The sequence below is a fragment of the Neophocaena asiaeorientalis genome, unplaced genomic scaffold (genome assembly GCF_003031525.2).
Source record: "Neophocaena asiaeorientalis asiaeorientalis breed wild unplaced genomic scaffold, Neophocaena_asiaeorientalis_V1.1 scaffold6, whole genome shotgun sequence".
Classification (NCBI taxonomy): Eukaryota; Metazoa; Chordata; class Mammalia; order Artiodactyla; family Phocoenidae; genus Neophocaena; species Neophocaena asiaeorientalis.
The window spans coordinates 1,783,062-1,801,459 of record NW_020174424.1 but is presented as its reverse complement, the minus strand read 5'-3'; the positions used below and the strand labels follow the sequence as shown (position 1 = coordinate 1,801,459).

General features: G+C 41.0%; 1 protein-coding gene across 3 annotated transcripts in view; it reads left to right on the top strand.

The window, feature by feature from the left end:
- The first annotated feature begins 500 nt into the window (after positions 1-500).
- The window catches only part of ABCB11 (ATP binding cassette subfamily B member 11), a 74,977-nt gene continuing 57,079 nt past the window's right edge, over positions 501-18,398 (top strand). For 2 of the 3 annotated variants that reach the window (XM_024756645.1, XM_024756646.1), the window contains exons 1-6: positions 516-591; positions 2,103-2,124; positions 5,092-5,146; positions 5,920-6,158; positions 13,940-14,027; positions 15,145-15,278. In XM_024756645.1, coding sequence (XP_024612413.1) covers positions 516-591; positions 2,103-2,124; positions 5,092-5,146; positions 5,920-6,158; positions 13,940-14,027; positions 15,145-15,278 — 614 coding nt within the window. Of the gene's footprint in view, positions 592-2,102; positions 2,125-5,091; positions 5,147-5,919; positions 6,159-13,939; positions 14,028-15,144; positions 15,279-18,398 lie in introns of all 3 variants that reach the window. The other variant, XM_024756643.1, reaches the window with a different exon arrangement.

Here is an 18,398-nt window from a genome sequence, read left to right as displayed (position 1 = left end):
GTTATCCTTGTGTTATAAAATGAATTAGGTAGCAGTTCTCCTGGTCCATGCTGGACTTTCCATATTCTGGATCTAGGGGCTGCATTTACAAAGGAACACTGAAACCTACCCACCAGTATTTGGTTGTTGTTGGTCAATTCTACTGACCCAAGAATGTCACCAGTTGGCTGTGCCCTTCTAGTGGTTTTTATTTTTACTCATTAAAAAAAAAAATCAATCAAACAAGCAAGCACAGATAAGCAGAAAGAACAAATAAATAAAAAGCAACTATCCATCCAGCAACCAGAGAAAGTCATAATCAATGGTTTGGGTTCATCTTTCCTAATAATTAGACTCTTTCATGGGGTTATTAACCAATTAAAAAAATCTACTTTTGTCTGAGATTGTTAATGAAGATAATTTCTTGAACCAAATTATTCTTTCACTTGGCTACTTTGGTTAAGGAGGAGAAAATAAATAATAATCACAATGATTCTTTTATTTTCTAGAGTTGTTGGCTGTGGACTGCAATTACCATGTCTGACTCAGTAATTCTTCGCAGTGTGAAGAAATCTGGAGAGGACAATCATGGTTTTGAGTCAGATAGATCATGTAAGTGGCTTTTTTCTCTTACTGTCTCTTGTACAAAGAGAGGTGAGAACAAAAGTGGAACAAGCTAGTGAAGGTTTAAGGAGAAGAGAAAAATCAATGGCAATAAGTAGAACTGTTACTGGATGGTCTTCTAACATACTCTAGGTGTTTCTCCCTAGAATCCATCTAGTGGAATGGCTGAGAGTGCTAGGTAAGAACGCACAAATCCTGGGTGAGTGAAAGCATCTCACCTATAAATATCTCTTCCCTGGGTAGAGTAGGGTTGTTCTAGCACTGGCTATTATTATTACCTTTATTCGTATATTGTTATAATTGATTATAGTAGTAAATGTTTAGTGAGCATTGCTCCCTGAGAGGAACAGTACAAAGACTCTGCTGGCCAGAGTGAGGTAATGTGTGTAGCACGAGTACATGGTGTGTAGTGAGGGCAGATGATTCTAAGCTATTATTATTATTTCTTTTAATCCTATTATTTTACATTTTATAGAAGAGGAAACAGAGAGTTGGATACATTTTTGAAAACTTGGCGAAGATCGTGTGACTAATAATTAATGGAGCCGTAATCCTAATCTGGTTCTGATTCCCAAACCTAAGAGGTTAATCTCTATCTACACTGTAATGCGTCTTTACTTTTTTTTTTTTTTTTTGCGGTACGCGGGCTTCTCACTGTTGTAGCCTCTCCCATTGCGGAGCACAGGCTCCAGACGTGCAGGCTCAGTGGCCATGGCTCACGGGCCCAGCCACTCCGCTGCTTGTGGGATCCTCCTGGACCGGGACACGAATCCGTGTCCCCTGCATCGGCAGGCGGACTCTCAACCACTGCGCCACCAGGGAAGCCCCGCATCTTTACTCTTGATGAAATGAAATGACATGAAATTTAAATGCCAGGGGAACCAGGATGTGCTGTCCTATGACAATGGTTGGCATTAGCACCTCGGGTTCCTTTCCTTGTGGTTTCCCTACACTCAGGACCCTGAGCGCCCACTTTCACCTCCTCCCCTCTGTCTGCTTTGACCTATGCTGGGGAAAATAGTATGTGGCTCAATCCTATGGCTTCTACTGGCATGGGGGTGTCAATGATATCTTATTGTTTAGTTGATTTGTGGTCCGCATTTTAAGTAGACAAATTCTGATGTTTATAAAGAACCAAACAAGAAATAAATATTCATTTTATTTGGTAGTTCAAAAAATCAGACTTTCTTTAGCTAATTTAGAAATGTTGGTCTTTAGTTGACATCCAGAAGGTAAAAAGATTTCATTTTCTGGAGAAAAGTCAAGAAACGTAGTCAAGGCAGCAGTCCTGAATGTGAAAAAAATGTCTTCTATAATATGGAAAGAGAGAGAGAGAAAGAGAGAGAGAGAGAGAGAGATGAAAAAGCAAATAATTATTTTGCATCATTCCATGAATAAAAGTGATTATAGAAATGGTTTTCCAGAGCAAAATTGTTAATGACTATGTTTCATTTTGTCATTATTATTAACTGCTTTATGTATTGTTTTTATCCTGACAGATGACAATGATAAGAAATCAAAGTAAGTGACTACTCAACAATGCATCACATCTTCAAAATAATTTCCTAATATTCCCATAAAAGGCACAAAGCAGAAGCAATATTTTTACACACATTGTACTGCCTACAAAATGGTATATATAATCCATTCTTTTTCTCTTTAAAACATTACTATAATTTAATTTCAAAAACCTTTGGGAATATTCCTTCTGGATTAGGCCCAAATCTCCCTTGTATGTCCAGGAACACCACAGAATTTCTGACCTAAATGAGCAGAGGAAAAATCGGACAAGTATGATTTCATGGGCACAGAGAAGAAAGCCCAATTCTTCCCAAAAGCAAATAGTAGAAACCTAAAATGTAATTATTAGATGTTTCTCTTTAAGAGTTTAAATTCTCTTATAAAACAAATGCCACTTAATCATACTCGGTATGAGGGCAGGATTAAAGGAGTCTAATTTAGAAAACAAGGAGGTACCAGCTAAGTTTCTGAAATAGAGGTGGTGGAAAGGGAGAGGTTGAAGGTATTTAAGACATTTTAAGTAATTCATGGCAGAGAGAGGTGGTAGTTGTGGTAACATTAGCTTTGGACTTGGAGGGTAGGGTCAGCTGGGTGCGGAATAACCATTCTTTCTCACGGGGTGGGAAAGAGATGGAAGAGGGCATGGATGCTGATGAATGAGCTGCAATGAGGATGAGCAGGAAAGCTGAGTGAGTGCTTTGGTTTTTAGAGGATACGAACCTTTCTCCTGATAAGTGTGGTAACGTAGGATGAGAAGATGACAGTGAAAATTTGATAAAGCTGCTGAGGGGAATGGGAACAATCTGTAGAGGGATGAAGTACAGTGCTGTGGGTTGAGCTGAGGTTGGAGACCATACTCATTCATTCATTCATTTCACAAATATTAATTGAGGACATACTGGGCTTAGGTGCTGAGGATATAGAAAAGAACAAAGTAGGCAAAAATCTCTGTCCTTGAGGAACTCACATGCCCTTGAAGAGCTCCTTCCCTTAATGAAGGATACATAAAAAACACTATAAATAAATAAGATATATAGCATGGGAGCTAGTGATGATTTATCACTCCCTTTCTAAGAAGAAACAAGTAAACAAGGAAATGGAGATTTGAAATGATGTAGGGGAGAGTTGAAACTTTAAAGACTTTGGCCATGGAAGGTTCCATTGAGAAGGTGACTTTGGAGAGAAGGTATGAAGGAGGTGAGGGAGTTGGCCATGCAGATATCTGAAGAAAGAGCATTTTGGTGAGAGGAAGTAGCAAGTGCAAACACCCAGAGGTGGGAACAAATTTGGCATGGACAAAAGTCAGCAAAGAGGCCAGGTGGCTCAGGTGGTGAAAATTGGAGTGAAGTAGGAGAAAACAAGGTCAGAGAGTCAACTGGCCAGACCACGGAGGGCTGTGGATGTGTCAGCAAGGAACTGTGATTCTACTCTGAGCTAGAAGGGAAGCTTAGGGCAGCCAAGTGCTAAGCACAGCATGTGCAGCACCTTTCAGATGGTGGAGAGGTTGTCTCTAGCAGGCCCAGCAGCCTGGCTTCAGGAGAAGGGGGAACAGCTGGCTGAATGCAGAGATGGGGTTTCCAAGGGTGGATTTGGGGAAAAGGATTGAGGATGATGGTGAAAGTGTTGTCCAAATGGCCAGCGGTGGCACTTAGGTTGCCTGAGTAAGGAAGCAACATCTTGATGGGGTTTAGTGATTGTAAGTAAATGGAGAGTTTAAAGGACTGCGGGTCTCAACTGAGATGACAAATAGGTATAGAAGGAGGAAGGACATGAGAAAACAAGATGCATGCTCAGTCCCAAAGAGCCAATAGAGTAGACTAGTTCCTGGTGAAAACAAGACCTGGGGTATATTCGTGAATGGATGACTCAGGCGAAGTGGAGATCCCTGGAGTTGAAAAGTTCAAGGATGGGTGGAGTACAATTTTATGAGCAATAAAATGAATAAGAAATAATAAATAAATATGAGTTTATGGGAAGTATGGGAGTTTTTTTGAATTTTTTGTCATATTTAATGTAGTTGTAAAATTTTTAAGTGCGAGAAGGAAGCTATAAATCAGATAATCCAACCACCTCAACTTATAGGGAAATGTAGGTAGGAAGAGGCCGAGGTTCAAAGCTGAGGTCCAATAGTTATTTGCTACTGTAACAGGGAGTACAGAGTACTTTTAATTTTCTCTTAGCACCTCTCAGAAAGACCTCAGTGAATCTCTACTGAACAAGAGATACAGCTATACTGAAATCTCTAGAAGAGGTAAATCTGAAAGTAATAGCCAGTTAAAAATTTTTTTTTATTTTATATTGGAGTATAGTTGATTAACAATGCTGTGCTAGTTTCACAACAAAGTGATTCAGCTATACTTATAAATGTATCTATTCCTTTTCAAATTCTTTTCCCATTTAGGCCATTACAGAATATTGAGCAGAATTCCCTGTGCTATACAGTAGGTCATTGTTGGTAGTTTTTGTTTTAGTTTTCTAAAAATAAACTTATTTATTCATTTTTGGCTGCACTGGGTCTTCGTTGCAGTGCACGGGCTTCTCATTATGGTGGCTTCTCTTGTTGCGGAGCATAGGGTCTCAGCTCGCGGGCTTCAGTAGCTGTGGCTCGAAGGCTCTAGAGTGCAGGCTCAGTAGTTGTGGCACGTGGGCTCAGTAGTTGTGGCTCACAGGCTCTAGAGCGCAGGCTCAGTAGTTGTGGTGCATGGGCTTAGTTGCTCCGCGGCATGTGGGATCTTCCCGGACCAGAGCTCGAACCCATGTCTCCCACATTGGCAGGCGGATTCTTAACCACTGGGCCACCAGGGAAGCCCCCTGGTTAATTTTTAAGATACCAGTTTTGGAAAGAATTTCACAGCTAGTGGGGGCTTTCTTTCTTACTAAAGAATGACTCATAAAATCACCATCTAGGAAGAATTTCTCATTGTTTTGGAAAAGGTGGTCTTTAAACCCCTGTGTTTTCCTCCACAGGTTAGAAGATAAGAAGAAGAAAGGTGGCAGCAGTCAAGTTGGCTTCTTTCAATTGGTAATAAAGCTGTGCTGATTTATGGCACAGGTTTTGCCACTGTGAGTTGTTCAAGTGGCGGAGGAAATGTTATAGTCACTTGGCAGGTTTTTTAGCTACAATGATCACATTTTCAGTCATAAACTGTCTACGTGATAACATGTTGAATAGCAATTAGAAATTTATTGCTGATTAAACACACAAATTCTATCTGGTAGATCATAAAAGTGTTGTAGAAGATAATCTCTAAGCCCCTAATTATCATTTTAGTAAGGAAAATTATCATAGTAATCATGTCATGTATACTTATTCTTATGACATCTTTAGAAATTCCATAGTGTAGGTATTTTTCTCAAATTTGCAGAGTGGAGGCATTTCTGGGCACAAATAGGCACTCTTCATTGTCAGTATCCATTCTGGGAGCTAATTTATACAATTGCTGAATAACCCACACAGAATATCTACATGGCAATAGCATCTGTGCCAGTGATTGTTTCCCCCTTAAGTTGGGAATGAATATCTAAGAACTAAAGTCAGCTCCTGAGATAAAGAGAATGAATTAAGAGACTAGGAAAGAGATAACATGAACTAACAATGTAAGAGTCTAATGATTTAGATAATCGACGTACCGTTTATTTCAATATTAGTGAGAACTCTACCTTTCAATTAAGATGATTCCCTTAAGACTTCGTGTTGAATACTATTTATCAGAATCTAGTAACTAAAATTAAATAGTCCTCCTACCTCTCCTGCTTTTCACCCATAGATGATCTCTGAATCCTTTGTTTTTCAAGTTTCGATTTTCTTCAAAGACTGACATTTGGCTGATGTCTGTGGGAAGTTTATGTGCATTTCTCCATGGAGTAGCCTATCCAGGCGTGCTACTGATTTTTGGCACAATGACAGATGTTTCTATTGAGTATGACATGGAATTACAAGAACTCAAGATCCCTGGAAAAGCATGTGTGAATAACACGATAGTATGGACCAACAGCTCCCTCTACCAGAACGTGACAAACGGAACGCGCTGTGGGTAGGCTGCTATTTTTTACTTTTCACTGTTTTGGCTTGTATCTTAGATTGTAATTCAAAATGTGTGAAGAGAACCTGATGGACTGAGCTGGAGTGGTGTCTAACACAGAGCAAAAAGAAACATAAATTTACCCTTATTTCTATAAATTACTCTGCCCTGAAGTTCTTCCTGTCCTACCAGATTTTTAAAGCTTAATAACAACAACAGCAAAACCCAGAACTGGAAATTGCTCATTAAATACATCACCCAGATTTCACCACTTTGTAGACCACAGGCTTGAGGATGACACTACCAATACTTGATGCAGTTGGAGGATGACCCATGAATTTTACTTGAGTCCTTGTCATGTCTCATATCCAAGACTTCCTTTTTCCTCTTTCCTGTTTCCTCCTCCCTCCCTCCCTCTTTTCTTCCTTCCTTCCTTCCCTCCTTCCTTCCTTCCTTCCTTCCTTCCTTTCTTTCTTTCTTTCTTTCTTTCTCTTTCTCTCTTTTTCTCTTTCTTTCTTTCTTTCTTTCTTTCCTTCTCTTTCTCTCTTTCTTTCTTTCTTCCTCTCCTCCCTTCTGTTCCTCAGCTGCTGTGGCCACGCCAGATGACTCACTTGATCCCCAGCCTTCTCTCTACAATGGGAATTTCATCATTCCTGTGCTCTAGGACTTGGAATAGGGGCCGTTGGTCTCAGTTAGCAGTTGAGTTTCTGTGGAAGAGTGATGTGGTGCTATGAATAGAAGACAGCCATGCAGAATTAACCAGAGCTCACCATGCTTCTGTTCTGTCTGTGATAAGCCCGACAGGCTGCCTTGTAATCAGTGAGTCTGTAGTGTACACAGAGTTGACTCACTGTCATAACATGGAATTTGCAGCCTGCCTCATGCTGCCTCAGGGCCAGAACAAGCTCATTTGCACGTATGAACCCACTCAGGTTCAAGAACCAAGGGCAGGGTACATCCTAGCTAGAAAGACACTTGGAATGGCGCCCCCAAGTGAATTTATATTTTTCTCCTTCATTTAAAAATTTTTCTACAGACTTGATTCCAGATTATGACAAATCCTTCTAAATCACTGATGTTCTTCCATAATATTATTTGTTGTTAGCGTCTTTCGTTCATTTACTAATTTAACCAAAATTTTTGGAACACCAATTATATGTACCAGGAAAATGTGTAAGCATCATGGATACAGTGGTACCTTATGAATCATGGTCCTTGTATTTGTGGAGCTTGGGTCTAGTTGGTGAGACCATAATGAAATCAACGACCATGCAAATAAGTACGTAGTTATAAACTGGTTAGCACTTGACAGGAAAGTACAGGATAACATACAATGTGCAGAATTAGACTTAACAAATAATAAGCGTACTCATAAGAAATAAATTTCCAATGTCTAAATATGTATATTTCTCTTCTAAATTTGGAAGTAACACTCCGAACAATTTGCGTAAAAGAGAGACTGTCTTCAATGACAGTATTATTATTATTATTATTTTGGCTGTACCACGTGGCTTGCAGGATCTTAGTTCCCCAACCAGGGATCGAACCCGAGCCCTCAGCAGTGAAAGCGCAGAGTTCTAACCACTGGACAGCCAGGGAATTCCCAATGACAGTCTTTTAAGTCTTTCATTTATGTTGGGGAACAGAATTGAACGATTTTTACAGAGTGGTATGACTACAAAATGTAAGCTAATCCATTTTCCCCCTTTGAAAAAAATCCATTCAGACTTATGTATGATGTAAATTGACCCCAATCATTAATAACGCATGAAGATAAATTCTTCAAGGGAAAATTCCTGAAAGTATATCCTGTTATGTCTTAAAAATTGGAAATAAATGTTAAAGGGACTAAAATTTGAGACATATTTTGTCTCAAATGCTCATAAATATTTATTAGATGAACTAAAGAATGAATCTGCCTTTAACGTCTGCATCACTGGCATCCATTAGAAAGGAATTCACCATGGCTACCCATTACTTTATTCATTTTTACTGGGTCCTATACTTGAGAGTGAGCAAATAATTCAGAGCAAATAGGGGTTTTCAGAAATTCCTTGGCTTTGGCTGAATTCACATGATACCAAACATGTAAATAGATATTTGATTGTATAGATCACACCTTTCTCAGGCCTTTCCTTTACCAGGAACTCCATCGACGAGTTAAATATTTTAATCGTGAGCTATTATGGTCATTGACATGAATACGGTTTGTGCACTTCTGAATAAATGTTTAGATTTCGTGTGGTAAGATCACTGTGAAAATGGACTTGGGTGGGACAGAAGAGAGGGAGGGGACATTTTCTTACCTGTAAGTAGTAAACATGCCTCCAAAATTACCCAACTCTTTCACAACTTTCTTTCTTGGAAAATGTATATCATTAAAAGTACAATGTCTCCACCTATTATAATTGGTGTGTTGGTCTTGAACTATACAAGGCAACTCAATGATTTTATCAACATAAGCATGCATGTATAATGTAGGAGCTGGATTTTCTCTTTCATTGTATTGGTTTCCACATATCAATTGTAATCCATTGGATGGAATTTTAGGCTGGAGCCTCCTTTCAAATGGCTCTTGGTGAATAAGGCTAAAAAGGATTACAGAACGTTAGGCCTCCTGATTAGCTTCTCAGAATTTATTTGCTCAGAATAGTCAAATAATAAGGTAACAGAATGAAAGAAGAAGAAAGAAGGAAATACTTTCTTTCTTTCTTTCTTTCTGGCTGTGTTGGGTCTTTGTTGCTGTGCGCGGGCTTTCTCTGGTTGCAGTGAGCCAGGGGCCACTCTTCGTTGCGGTGTGTGGGTTTCTCATTGCAGTGGCTTCTCTTGTTGTGGAGCATGGGCCCTAGGCACATCGGCTTCAGTAGTTGTGGCACATGGGCTCAGTAGTTGTGGCACACGAGCTCTAGAGCACAGGCTCAGTAGTTGTGGTTGCACGGGCTTAGTTGCTCCATGGCATGTGAGATCTTCCCACGCCAGGGCTCGAACCTGTGTCCCCTGCATTGGCAGGCGGATTCTTAACCACTGCGCCACCAGGGAAGCCCCATACTTTTCTTTTTTTTAATCCAGTTAAAGTGTAGACGCTCAAATGGAGGCTACAATGTCTTGTAACTTAATTGTGGAAGTGACATACTATCATTTCTGCCATTTTCTGTTGGTCACACAGACCAGCCCTGGTATAATTTTGGTGAGGATTACACAAGAGTGTGAATACCAGGAGACAAAAACAATCAAGGGCTCCTTGGAGGCTCACTACCACAGCCATTGGGAAGTTTGTGTCCTTACCTGCCCCACATATGGATGCATCGATGCAAAAATCCAAGTCTGTACTTTCTCTTGGATTTCAGTCTATTTTCTTAGCAATGTACATTTAGCTTATGCACTCAAGTACTATTTTGAAGTTAGACACTGTAAGACAATGTACATTGAAAAACAGCTTTATTGAGATACAATTCACATACCATAAAATTCATCCACTTAAAGTATAAAACTCAATAGTTTTTAGTATATCCATAGAGCTGTGCATTCATCACCACAATCAATTGTAGAACATTTTTATTAGCACACAACCCCCCTACCCCATATCCCTTAAATTTCACTCCCCAATTCCCCATCCCCCCTCAGCCCTAGACAACCACTAATCTACTTTCTGTCTCTGTAGATTTGCCTATTTTGGACATTTCATGAAAATGGAATCATATAATATGTGGTCCTTTGTGACTAGCTTCTTTAACTTAACCTAATGTTTCCAAGGTTCATCCACATTGTAGCATGAATCATACTTCATTTCTTTTTATTGATGAATAATATTTCATTGTGTGGATATAATGAGTGGATTTATCCATTCATCAGTTGATGGACATTTGAGTTGCTTCCTCTTTTTGGTTATTACAAATGATGCTGCTATGGACATTTATGTACAAGGTTTCCTGTGGACATATGTTTTCAATTCTCTTGAGTATATACCTAGGAGTGGAATTTCTGGGTCATATGATAAATAAATGTTTAACCATTTGCAGAACTTCCAGACTGTTTTCAAAGTGGCTGTACCATTTTACATTCCCACTAACATGTGTGAGGCTTCCAATTTCTTCACATTCTTACCAACACCTAATAGTATCTATATTTTTAAAAATTAATTAATTAATTTATTTTTGATTGCATTGGGTCTTCGTTACTGCGTGCCGGCTTTCTCTAGTTGTGTTGAGCGGGGGGCTACTCTTTGTTGCGGTGCCCAGGTTTCTCATTGCGGTGGCTTCTCTTGTTGCGGAGCATGGGCTCTAGGCGCAGTGGGCTTCAGTAGTTGTGGCATGCAGGCTCTAGAGTGCAGGCTCAGTAGTTGTGGCACATGGGCTTAGTTGCTCCGCGGCATGTGAGATCTTCCCGGACCAGGGCTCAAACCCGTGTACCCTGCACTGGCAGGCAGATTCTTAACCACTGTTCCACCAGGGAAGCCCCAGTATCTATATTTTGACTGTAGCTCCAGTAGGCTGAATAATGGCCCCCCAAAATATGTAGGATATCCCTGGAATCTGCAAATGTTACCTTGTATGGAAAAAAGAGTCTATGCAGGTGTGATTAACTTAAAGATCTTGGGTTGGGGGAGATTATACTGGATTACCCAGGTGGGCCCTAAATGCAATCACTAGTATTTTTTAAAGGGACAGTTACTAAAAAGAGGCGGAGGGAGATTTGACTATAGAGAAAAAAAGAGGCAAGGTGACTATCAAGGAAGAGTTTGAAGTGATGTCCCAAGCTCAGGAATGCCAGTAGCTACCAGAAGCTGGAAGAGGGAAGAAACAAATTCTTCCCTAGAGCCTTTGGAGAAAGTACAGCCCCGTCAGCACCTGAATTTCAACCCAGTGAAGCTGATTTCAGACCTCTGGCCTCCAGAAATGTGAGAAAGATGGAAGTATGTGTATATATCAAAGGGCAACAAGAGGAATCTTTGAATGATGAGAATATTCTGCTCTTCATTGTGTCGGTGTCAACATCCTGGTTGTGATATTGTCCTATAGTTTTGCAAGATATTACCATTGGGGGAAAACTAGATAAAGGGCATATATAATGTCTCTGTAATATTTCTCACAATTGCATTAGCCATTCTGGCAATATGCTATCCTAGTGTGTGGGTATTCTATAAAGCAACTTTACCCAGTGATAAACCATTTGTCCATAGGTCAATGTCCCATGCATTAATGAACATGGACCTTTCAACATTTTGGAAGTAGGATATGGACACATTTCTGCCAGTTTGGGTTGACACTGATATGCACTCTAAGGTTTCAATGCTACTGGGTCTACAGGGCATCAGAACCATTGAAAGGAGTGCTCCTGGTGAGGCAATGCACCTTGTCATAAAGACCTCATATCGTTGTTAAATATCTTTTACCTTTTCCCTCTAATTGTCATTTCTCTCCCCTCTTCTCTCTTCAACAAATGCGTCAGGGGAATCTTAATTTATCCAACTAGGCATGTATCAATTTTGTTTTGTTTTTCTTTTTGTTGAAAAGAAAGACAGTCTGTGGTCCAAATCACCTGTAAACTTTACAGAATCCTTACTAGGATTTTATAATCACAAGAGCTTTCCACCATGCAGATGATGAAGTCTGATGTGCAGTCAAAGGAACCAAGTTGACGTCCCCTTTTCCTTCCTATCAGTTTTTCTGATAGGTTTGCTCTGTTGTCCCAGAAATATTCCCAAGTAGTCTTTAAAACTCTAATGACTCTAATGACTTCTTCCCAGAATCAAATAGAAGTGAGTTAACCATTCATCTCTGGGGTGCCTCAGGAGTGAAGACAATCACAAACTACACATGTCCTATCCACACCCCCCGACAGTGATGTAATGCTCCTGAACTTTGCTCCAGTAAATCCCACAGCTGGGTCTGTGCTCAGAGCTCTTAGTCGAGTACATTCATTCATGACTGGAAGCTGCGTTTTTCACGACAGGCACTCTCACCTCTGCTTACAGTGTCTGTAGAATAAACGCACCACAGGGAATCTAAGGAAAACTTTTTGACAAATGCTCATAGTTTTCTGTTTTTGGACACCCAAATTTTATTTCACAAACAGAAACCAAGAGTATGCACTCATTTATTTATTTTAAAAAAATTTATTGGACTATAGTTGCTTTACAATGTTGTGTCAGTTTCTACTGTACAGGAAGGTGAATCAGCTATACATATACGTATATCCCCTCTTTTTAGGATTTCCTTCCCATTTAGGTCACCGCAAAGCACTGAGTGGAGTTCCCCGTGCTATACAGTAGGTTCTCATCAGTTATCTATTTTATACATAGTATCAATAGCATATATATTATGCACCCATTTATACATTAGAAGTCTACTCATAAATACTGCATTATACACTCTATACAAAGATACTTAGCTTTTGTAAGGGCCTCTGATCGTGGATACTTGTATACAAGTTTATGACTTTCTAGATCTTTTTCATTCTGTGGGTTCCCTTAAATCATCATGAAAGACTGGGAATGTGGTGAACACAGACATATTAACTGGTTTGGAGGTTGTCAGAGGGGTTGACCAAGGCAGTTGTTTCCCTTACTCGTTAGTATTTTGCAAGTGAAAGAAAAGTCAAGAAACATTCACTGAGTACCTACTTAATGTGTAAGGTATTGTGCCAGGCTTCGGGAGTGAGAGCAAGCAGCTTACCTAGTCTTCGCTGTCAAGTAGCTTGCAATTTACTAGCAAGAGAAACATGAATATACTCGATATAAATATATTCAATAAAAATATTGAATAATAGTGCAAGATGGCAATAAAATCTTTCATGGAATAATAGTTCATTCTGAATTAAATAAATTATACTTAAATACTTGGTCTGAGTTCAGTAGAGGGAGAAACAATTCAAGCTTGGGTCACAAAAGGAAGGCCTGATAGAAAGCAGAAAGCTGGTAGGCTGAGAGCATCTAGGCTAGAGATGCTACTTTCTGATTCTCTAAAGAAATGGACATCATCTAGCTTATCCCTGAGGATCGGCTATATCAACAACCAATATGTTAATTTTTTAATGATAAAATTTCTTATTTCCCGAAAGCGATTTCAGAATCATTTTTTCTCCCCTCCCTGCCCCTGCCAATTCCAAACCCTGTGTCGCAGTGTGATACTTGTAATGGGAAAATTCTGTGTAGTTTTCTTGCTTTCCCACAAGTTCTTTGACTTCAGCCTTAGAAATTGTCCTGGGGAGCGAGGATTCCTGGGCTGTGGTCAGCACAAAGACTGGGTTAATAAAATGTTTTTCTCTCTCTATGGGAAGATGGCACACACATTTCTCCTAGTGTTACTCTGAGAGAGGAAGGAGTTGAAAAGCTGGCTTAAGATTGCTGGACAGGTAACAGTAAGCCTCCTGATTTACAGCACACATCTCTCTACCTGTGCCTTTCCAGACACTTGTCTGGCTTTTTAGAACATTTCTCTAGCTGTGATTGCACTACCACTAATGATGAGCATGAGTGAAAGGGGCCTCAGTGGATAGAGCTCTGGGCTGCCATCTAGGGTCCCCTATCTTCCAACAGATGCCCATGAATTATTTCACAACCCTCGCATCTCTACCTGTAAAAATGAAGGAGGTAGGATCTTTGCTATGATGGATACCATGAGGTCTGTTTGGGGATTTGGATTGATTGCAATTCTACACAGGTAAAACGCCTTACCCATATTTAATAGAAACATACAATATGTATATTTTAAATTCCTCTGTACTCACAAATGCAATCTTTGTTAGCTAGATCCTACCTGTGAGTCTTACCATTTTTTTCCCCTCTTTTGAAGGTTTCTGGACATTGAAAGTGAAATGGTCAAGTTTGCCAGTTACTATGCTGGCATCGCTGTCGCGGTACTTGTCACAGGATATATTCAAGTTAGTGACGCCTCCATTTTATTTATAGATCAGCAGCTGGGTTCAAAGACGTGACAATGAAATGCAAAGTGTGTTCTTTAAAGCTATTCAGAAGCCCCAAGGATTACAGCTTTATTTCAGACAGACAATAGACGGTGGGGAAGGATTCTTCCTCTCAGTTGGGGAGGAACGCTTGTCCAGAGAAATGGAGAATAGACTTTTAGCTCCAGTGTCTTGTTCTCCCCTGCCCTCCCTGCTTCATCCTCTCGTCTAAACTCAGAAATAGACAGCTGTGGGTGTGTTTGTACAGGGAGAGCAAGTACGAACCTTCTTCGTACCTGGAAAAAGCTGGGAGTGGGGAGTTGGAGGAAAGCAAGCTTGACTTTCTTTTTCTCTGTTTTTGCTAAAGTCACACCAAACTGCAGTCCAACCCAAGTTCTGTAAACTGAATCCATATTCTAGATTTCAGTTATGGGAGGGCTTGGAGTTAACTCTTATTAAGGAAGAAAAGTATTTCATCTTTCTCCTACTAACGTAGGAAAAATAATAAATCCCCCCTACTCTCCATTCACTTAAGAATTCCAGGAAGTTAGTGTTAGTTGTAAAGAGAAATGAGTCAATTTTCACCATTCTGGCACTGGAGTTTTAATGACAGTCTTATTTTGCTTGCATGGGGGAAACTGTCAGCAAGATTCCCTGCTTATGTCATGTTTGTCTTCCTTTCTCTGAAAGTCATTGTCCAACAGCTGGAAAACAATGTATGAATGCTTATTGGAAGGCTTCTCAGGGGAAAAATTCAACAGAAGTGGCATGCAAAAGTAGTGATTTAAGAGCAATAATTTATTTTTGGTGTGATAAGCCTTCTTTTACACATGAGGGAAGTGAAGATATGGTTAACCCTGCAAGTGGCCGAGCTGGATTCAAACCCAAGCCTCTGGCTTCCCTGTTTACAGTGGATCGGCTCAGCCCCACTTTCAGCAGATGTCAGAGCTCACACCTTAATTCCCAACAGGAGGCATGTTGTGAATTACTTTTGTCCTTTTCTCAACTGTCATAGTGAAAATATTTTCTTCTGAAAAGAGAAGGAATTAATGACTATTTTTATCACAATGCTAAACATTTCTTGCTCCATTTACAGATATGCTTTTGGGTAATTGCTGCAGCTCGCCAGATACAGAAAATGAGAAAACTGTACTTTAGGAGAATAATGAGAATGGAAATAGGATGGTTCGACTGCAATTCAGTGGGAGAGCTGAATACAAGATTTTCTGAGTAAGTGGCTGGTAGGACATTTTAATGAATGTGTGATTTTTCGCTAATGAAACACTTGTTTCCAAATTAAATAACAATTGGAAACACATTTTCAGTTCTTTTGATGCATTTTGTCTCTTAAGTTGCGCTTTTATAGGGAGCATGGCTTTTTTCATAGGTTTCATGGCTTCAACAAAATGACTTTTTTTTTTTTAACATCTTTATTGGAGTATAATCGCTTTACAATGGTGTGTTAGTTTCTGCTTTATAACAAAGTGAATCAGCTATACATATACATATATCCCATATCTCCTCCCTCTTGCGTCTCCCTCCCACCCTCCCTATCCCACCCTCTAGGTGGTCACAAAGCACCGAGCTGATCTCCCTGTGCTATGCGGCTGCTTCCCACTAGCTATCTACCTTACGTTTGGTAGTGTATATATGTCCATGCAACTCTCTCACTTTGTCCCAGCTTATACTTCCCCCTCCCTGTATTCTCAAGTCCATTCTCTAGTGGGTCTGAGTCTTTATTTCATTCCTGAGCCTAGGTTCTTCATGACGATTATTTTTTTTGTTGTTTTTTAGATTCCATATATATGTGTTAGCATACGGTATTTGTTTTTCTCTTTCTGACATACTTTGGACTTGATTAACTATTTCCTTTCCCATATTGGGGAAGTTTTCAACTATAATCTCTTCAAATATTTTCTCAGTTCCTTTCTTTTTCTCTTCCTCTTCTGGGACCCCTATAATTCGAATGTTGGTGCGTTTAATGTTGTCCCAGAGGTCTCTGAGACTGTCGTCAGTTCTTTTCATTCTTGTTTCTTTATTCTGCTCTGAGGTAGTTATTTCCACTATTTTCTCTTCCAGGTCACTTATCTGTTCTTCTGCCTCAGTTATTCTGCTATTGATCCCATTTAGAGTATTTTTAATTTCATTTATTGTGTTTTTCATCACTGTTTCTTTGCTCTTTATTTCTTCTAGTTACTTGTTAAAAGTTTCTTGTATTTTCTCCATTCTGTTTCCAAGATTTTGGATCATCTTTCCTATCATTGTTCTGAATTCTTTTTCAGGTAGACTGCCTATTTCCTCTTCATTTGTTAGGTCTGGTGTGTTTTTGCCTTACTCCTTCATCTGCTGTGTGTTTCATTGTCTTCTCATTTTGCTTAACTTACTGTGTTTGGAATCTCCTTTTCACAGGCTGCAGGTTCGTAGTTCCCCTTATTTTTGGTGTCTGTCCCCAGTGGCTAAGGTTGGTTCAGTGGGTTGTGTAGGCTTCCTGGTGGAGGGGACTAGTGCCTGTGTTCTGGTGGATGAGGCTGGATCTTCTCTTTCTGGTGGGCAGGTCCACGTCTGGTGGTATGTTTTGGGGTGTCTGTGGACTTATTATGATTTTAGGCAGTCTCTCTGCTAATGGGTGGTGTTGTGTTCCTGTCTTGCTAGTTGTTTGGCATAGGGTGTGCAGCACTGTAGCTTGCTGGTCGTTGAGTGAAGCTTGGGTCTTGGTGTTGAGATGGAGATCTCTTGGAGATTTTGGCCGTTTGATATTATGTGGAGTTGGAAGGTTTCTTGTGGACCAGCGTCCTGAATGTTGCTGCCAAAGTCCACCTCCTCAATTTGGGATGATTCGTTGTCTCTTCAGGTATTCCAGAGATGCAGGGTACATCAAATTGATGTGGAGATTTAATCCGCTGCTCCTGGGGCTGCTGGAAGAGATTTCCCTTTCTCTTCTTTGTTCACACAGCTCCTGGGTTTCCGCTTTGGATTTGGCCCCACCTCTGCGTGTAGGTTGCCTGAGGGCGTTTGTTCTTCCCTCAGACAGGACGGGGTTAAAGGAGCAGCTGATTCGGGGGCTCTAGGTCACTCAGGCCGGGGGGAGGGAGGGGCACGGATGCTGGGTGAGCCTGCGGCGGCAGAGGCCAGCGTGACGTTGCTCCGGCGTGACGTTGCGCTGGCGTGACGTTGCACCAGCCTTAGACGCGCCGTGCGTTCTTCCGGGGAAGTTGTCCCTGGATCACGGGACCCTGGCAGTGGCGGGCTGCACTGGCTCCCCAGAAGGTGAGGTGTGAATAGTGACCTGTGCTCGCACACAGGCTTCTTGGTGGTGGCAGTAGCTGCTTTAGCGTCTCACGCCCGTCTCTGGGGTCCGTGCTGTTAGCCGCGGCTCGCGCCCGTCTCTGGAGCTCCTTTAAGCAGCGCTCTTAATCCCCTCTCCTCGTGCACCAGGAAACAAAGAGGCAAGAAAAAGTCTCTTGCCTCTTCGGCAGGTCCAGACTTTTTCCCGGACTCCCTCCCGGCTAGCCTTGGTGCACTGGCCCCTTCAGGCTGTGTTCACGCCGCCAGTCCGCTCCCTGCGCTCCGACCAAAGCCCGAGCCTCAGTTCGCAGCCCCGCCCGCCCCACGGTGAGCAGACAAGCCTCTCGGGCTGGGGAGTGCCGGTCGGCCCTGATCCTCTGTGCGGGTATCTCTCCGGTTTGCCCTCCGCACCCCTGTTGCTGTGCTCTCCTCCTCGGCTCCGAAGCTTCCCCCCTCCGCCACCGGCAGTCTCCACCCACGAAGCGGCTTCCTAGTGTGTGGAAGCTTTTCCTCCTTCACGGCTCCCTCCCACTGGTGCAGGCCCCGTCCCTATACTTTTGTCTCTGTTTTTTCTTTTTTCTTTTGCCCTGCCCAGGTACGTGGGGAGTTTCTTGCCTTTCGGGTGGTCTGAGGTCTTCTGCCAGCGTTCAGTGGGTGTTCTGTAGGAGTTGTTCCACATGTAGATGTATTTCTGATGTATTTGTGGGGAGGAAGGTGATCTCCGCATCTTACTCTTCCGCCATCTTGAAGCTCCTCCAAAATGACTTAAAAATTGAAAGTCGGGATACTATAATTTGGTTTGTAGGTCCTGGACTAAAGTACTAGAAATGAAGTATTATAGAAGAGAGTTTAAAGGATGTAGGGTTATTTGATCTCGAAAGAAGAAATTGAGGGATGTCACAATCTGTGTACCCATAAGGAAAACAATATGATTAGAAAGAATTATCTTGCTTTGCCTGTTGACATAATTTCCACATATAATGACAAAAAAAAATTCAAAATAGTTTGAGAAAGATTCAAACTGAAAAACTAGATTTAAATCCAGTTTACACCTAAATACTAGTT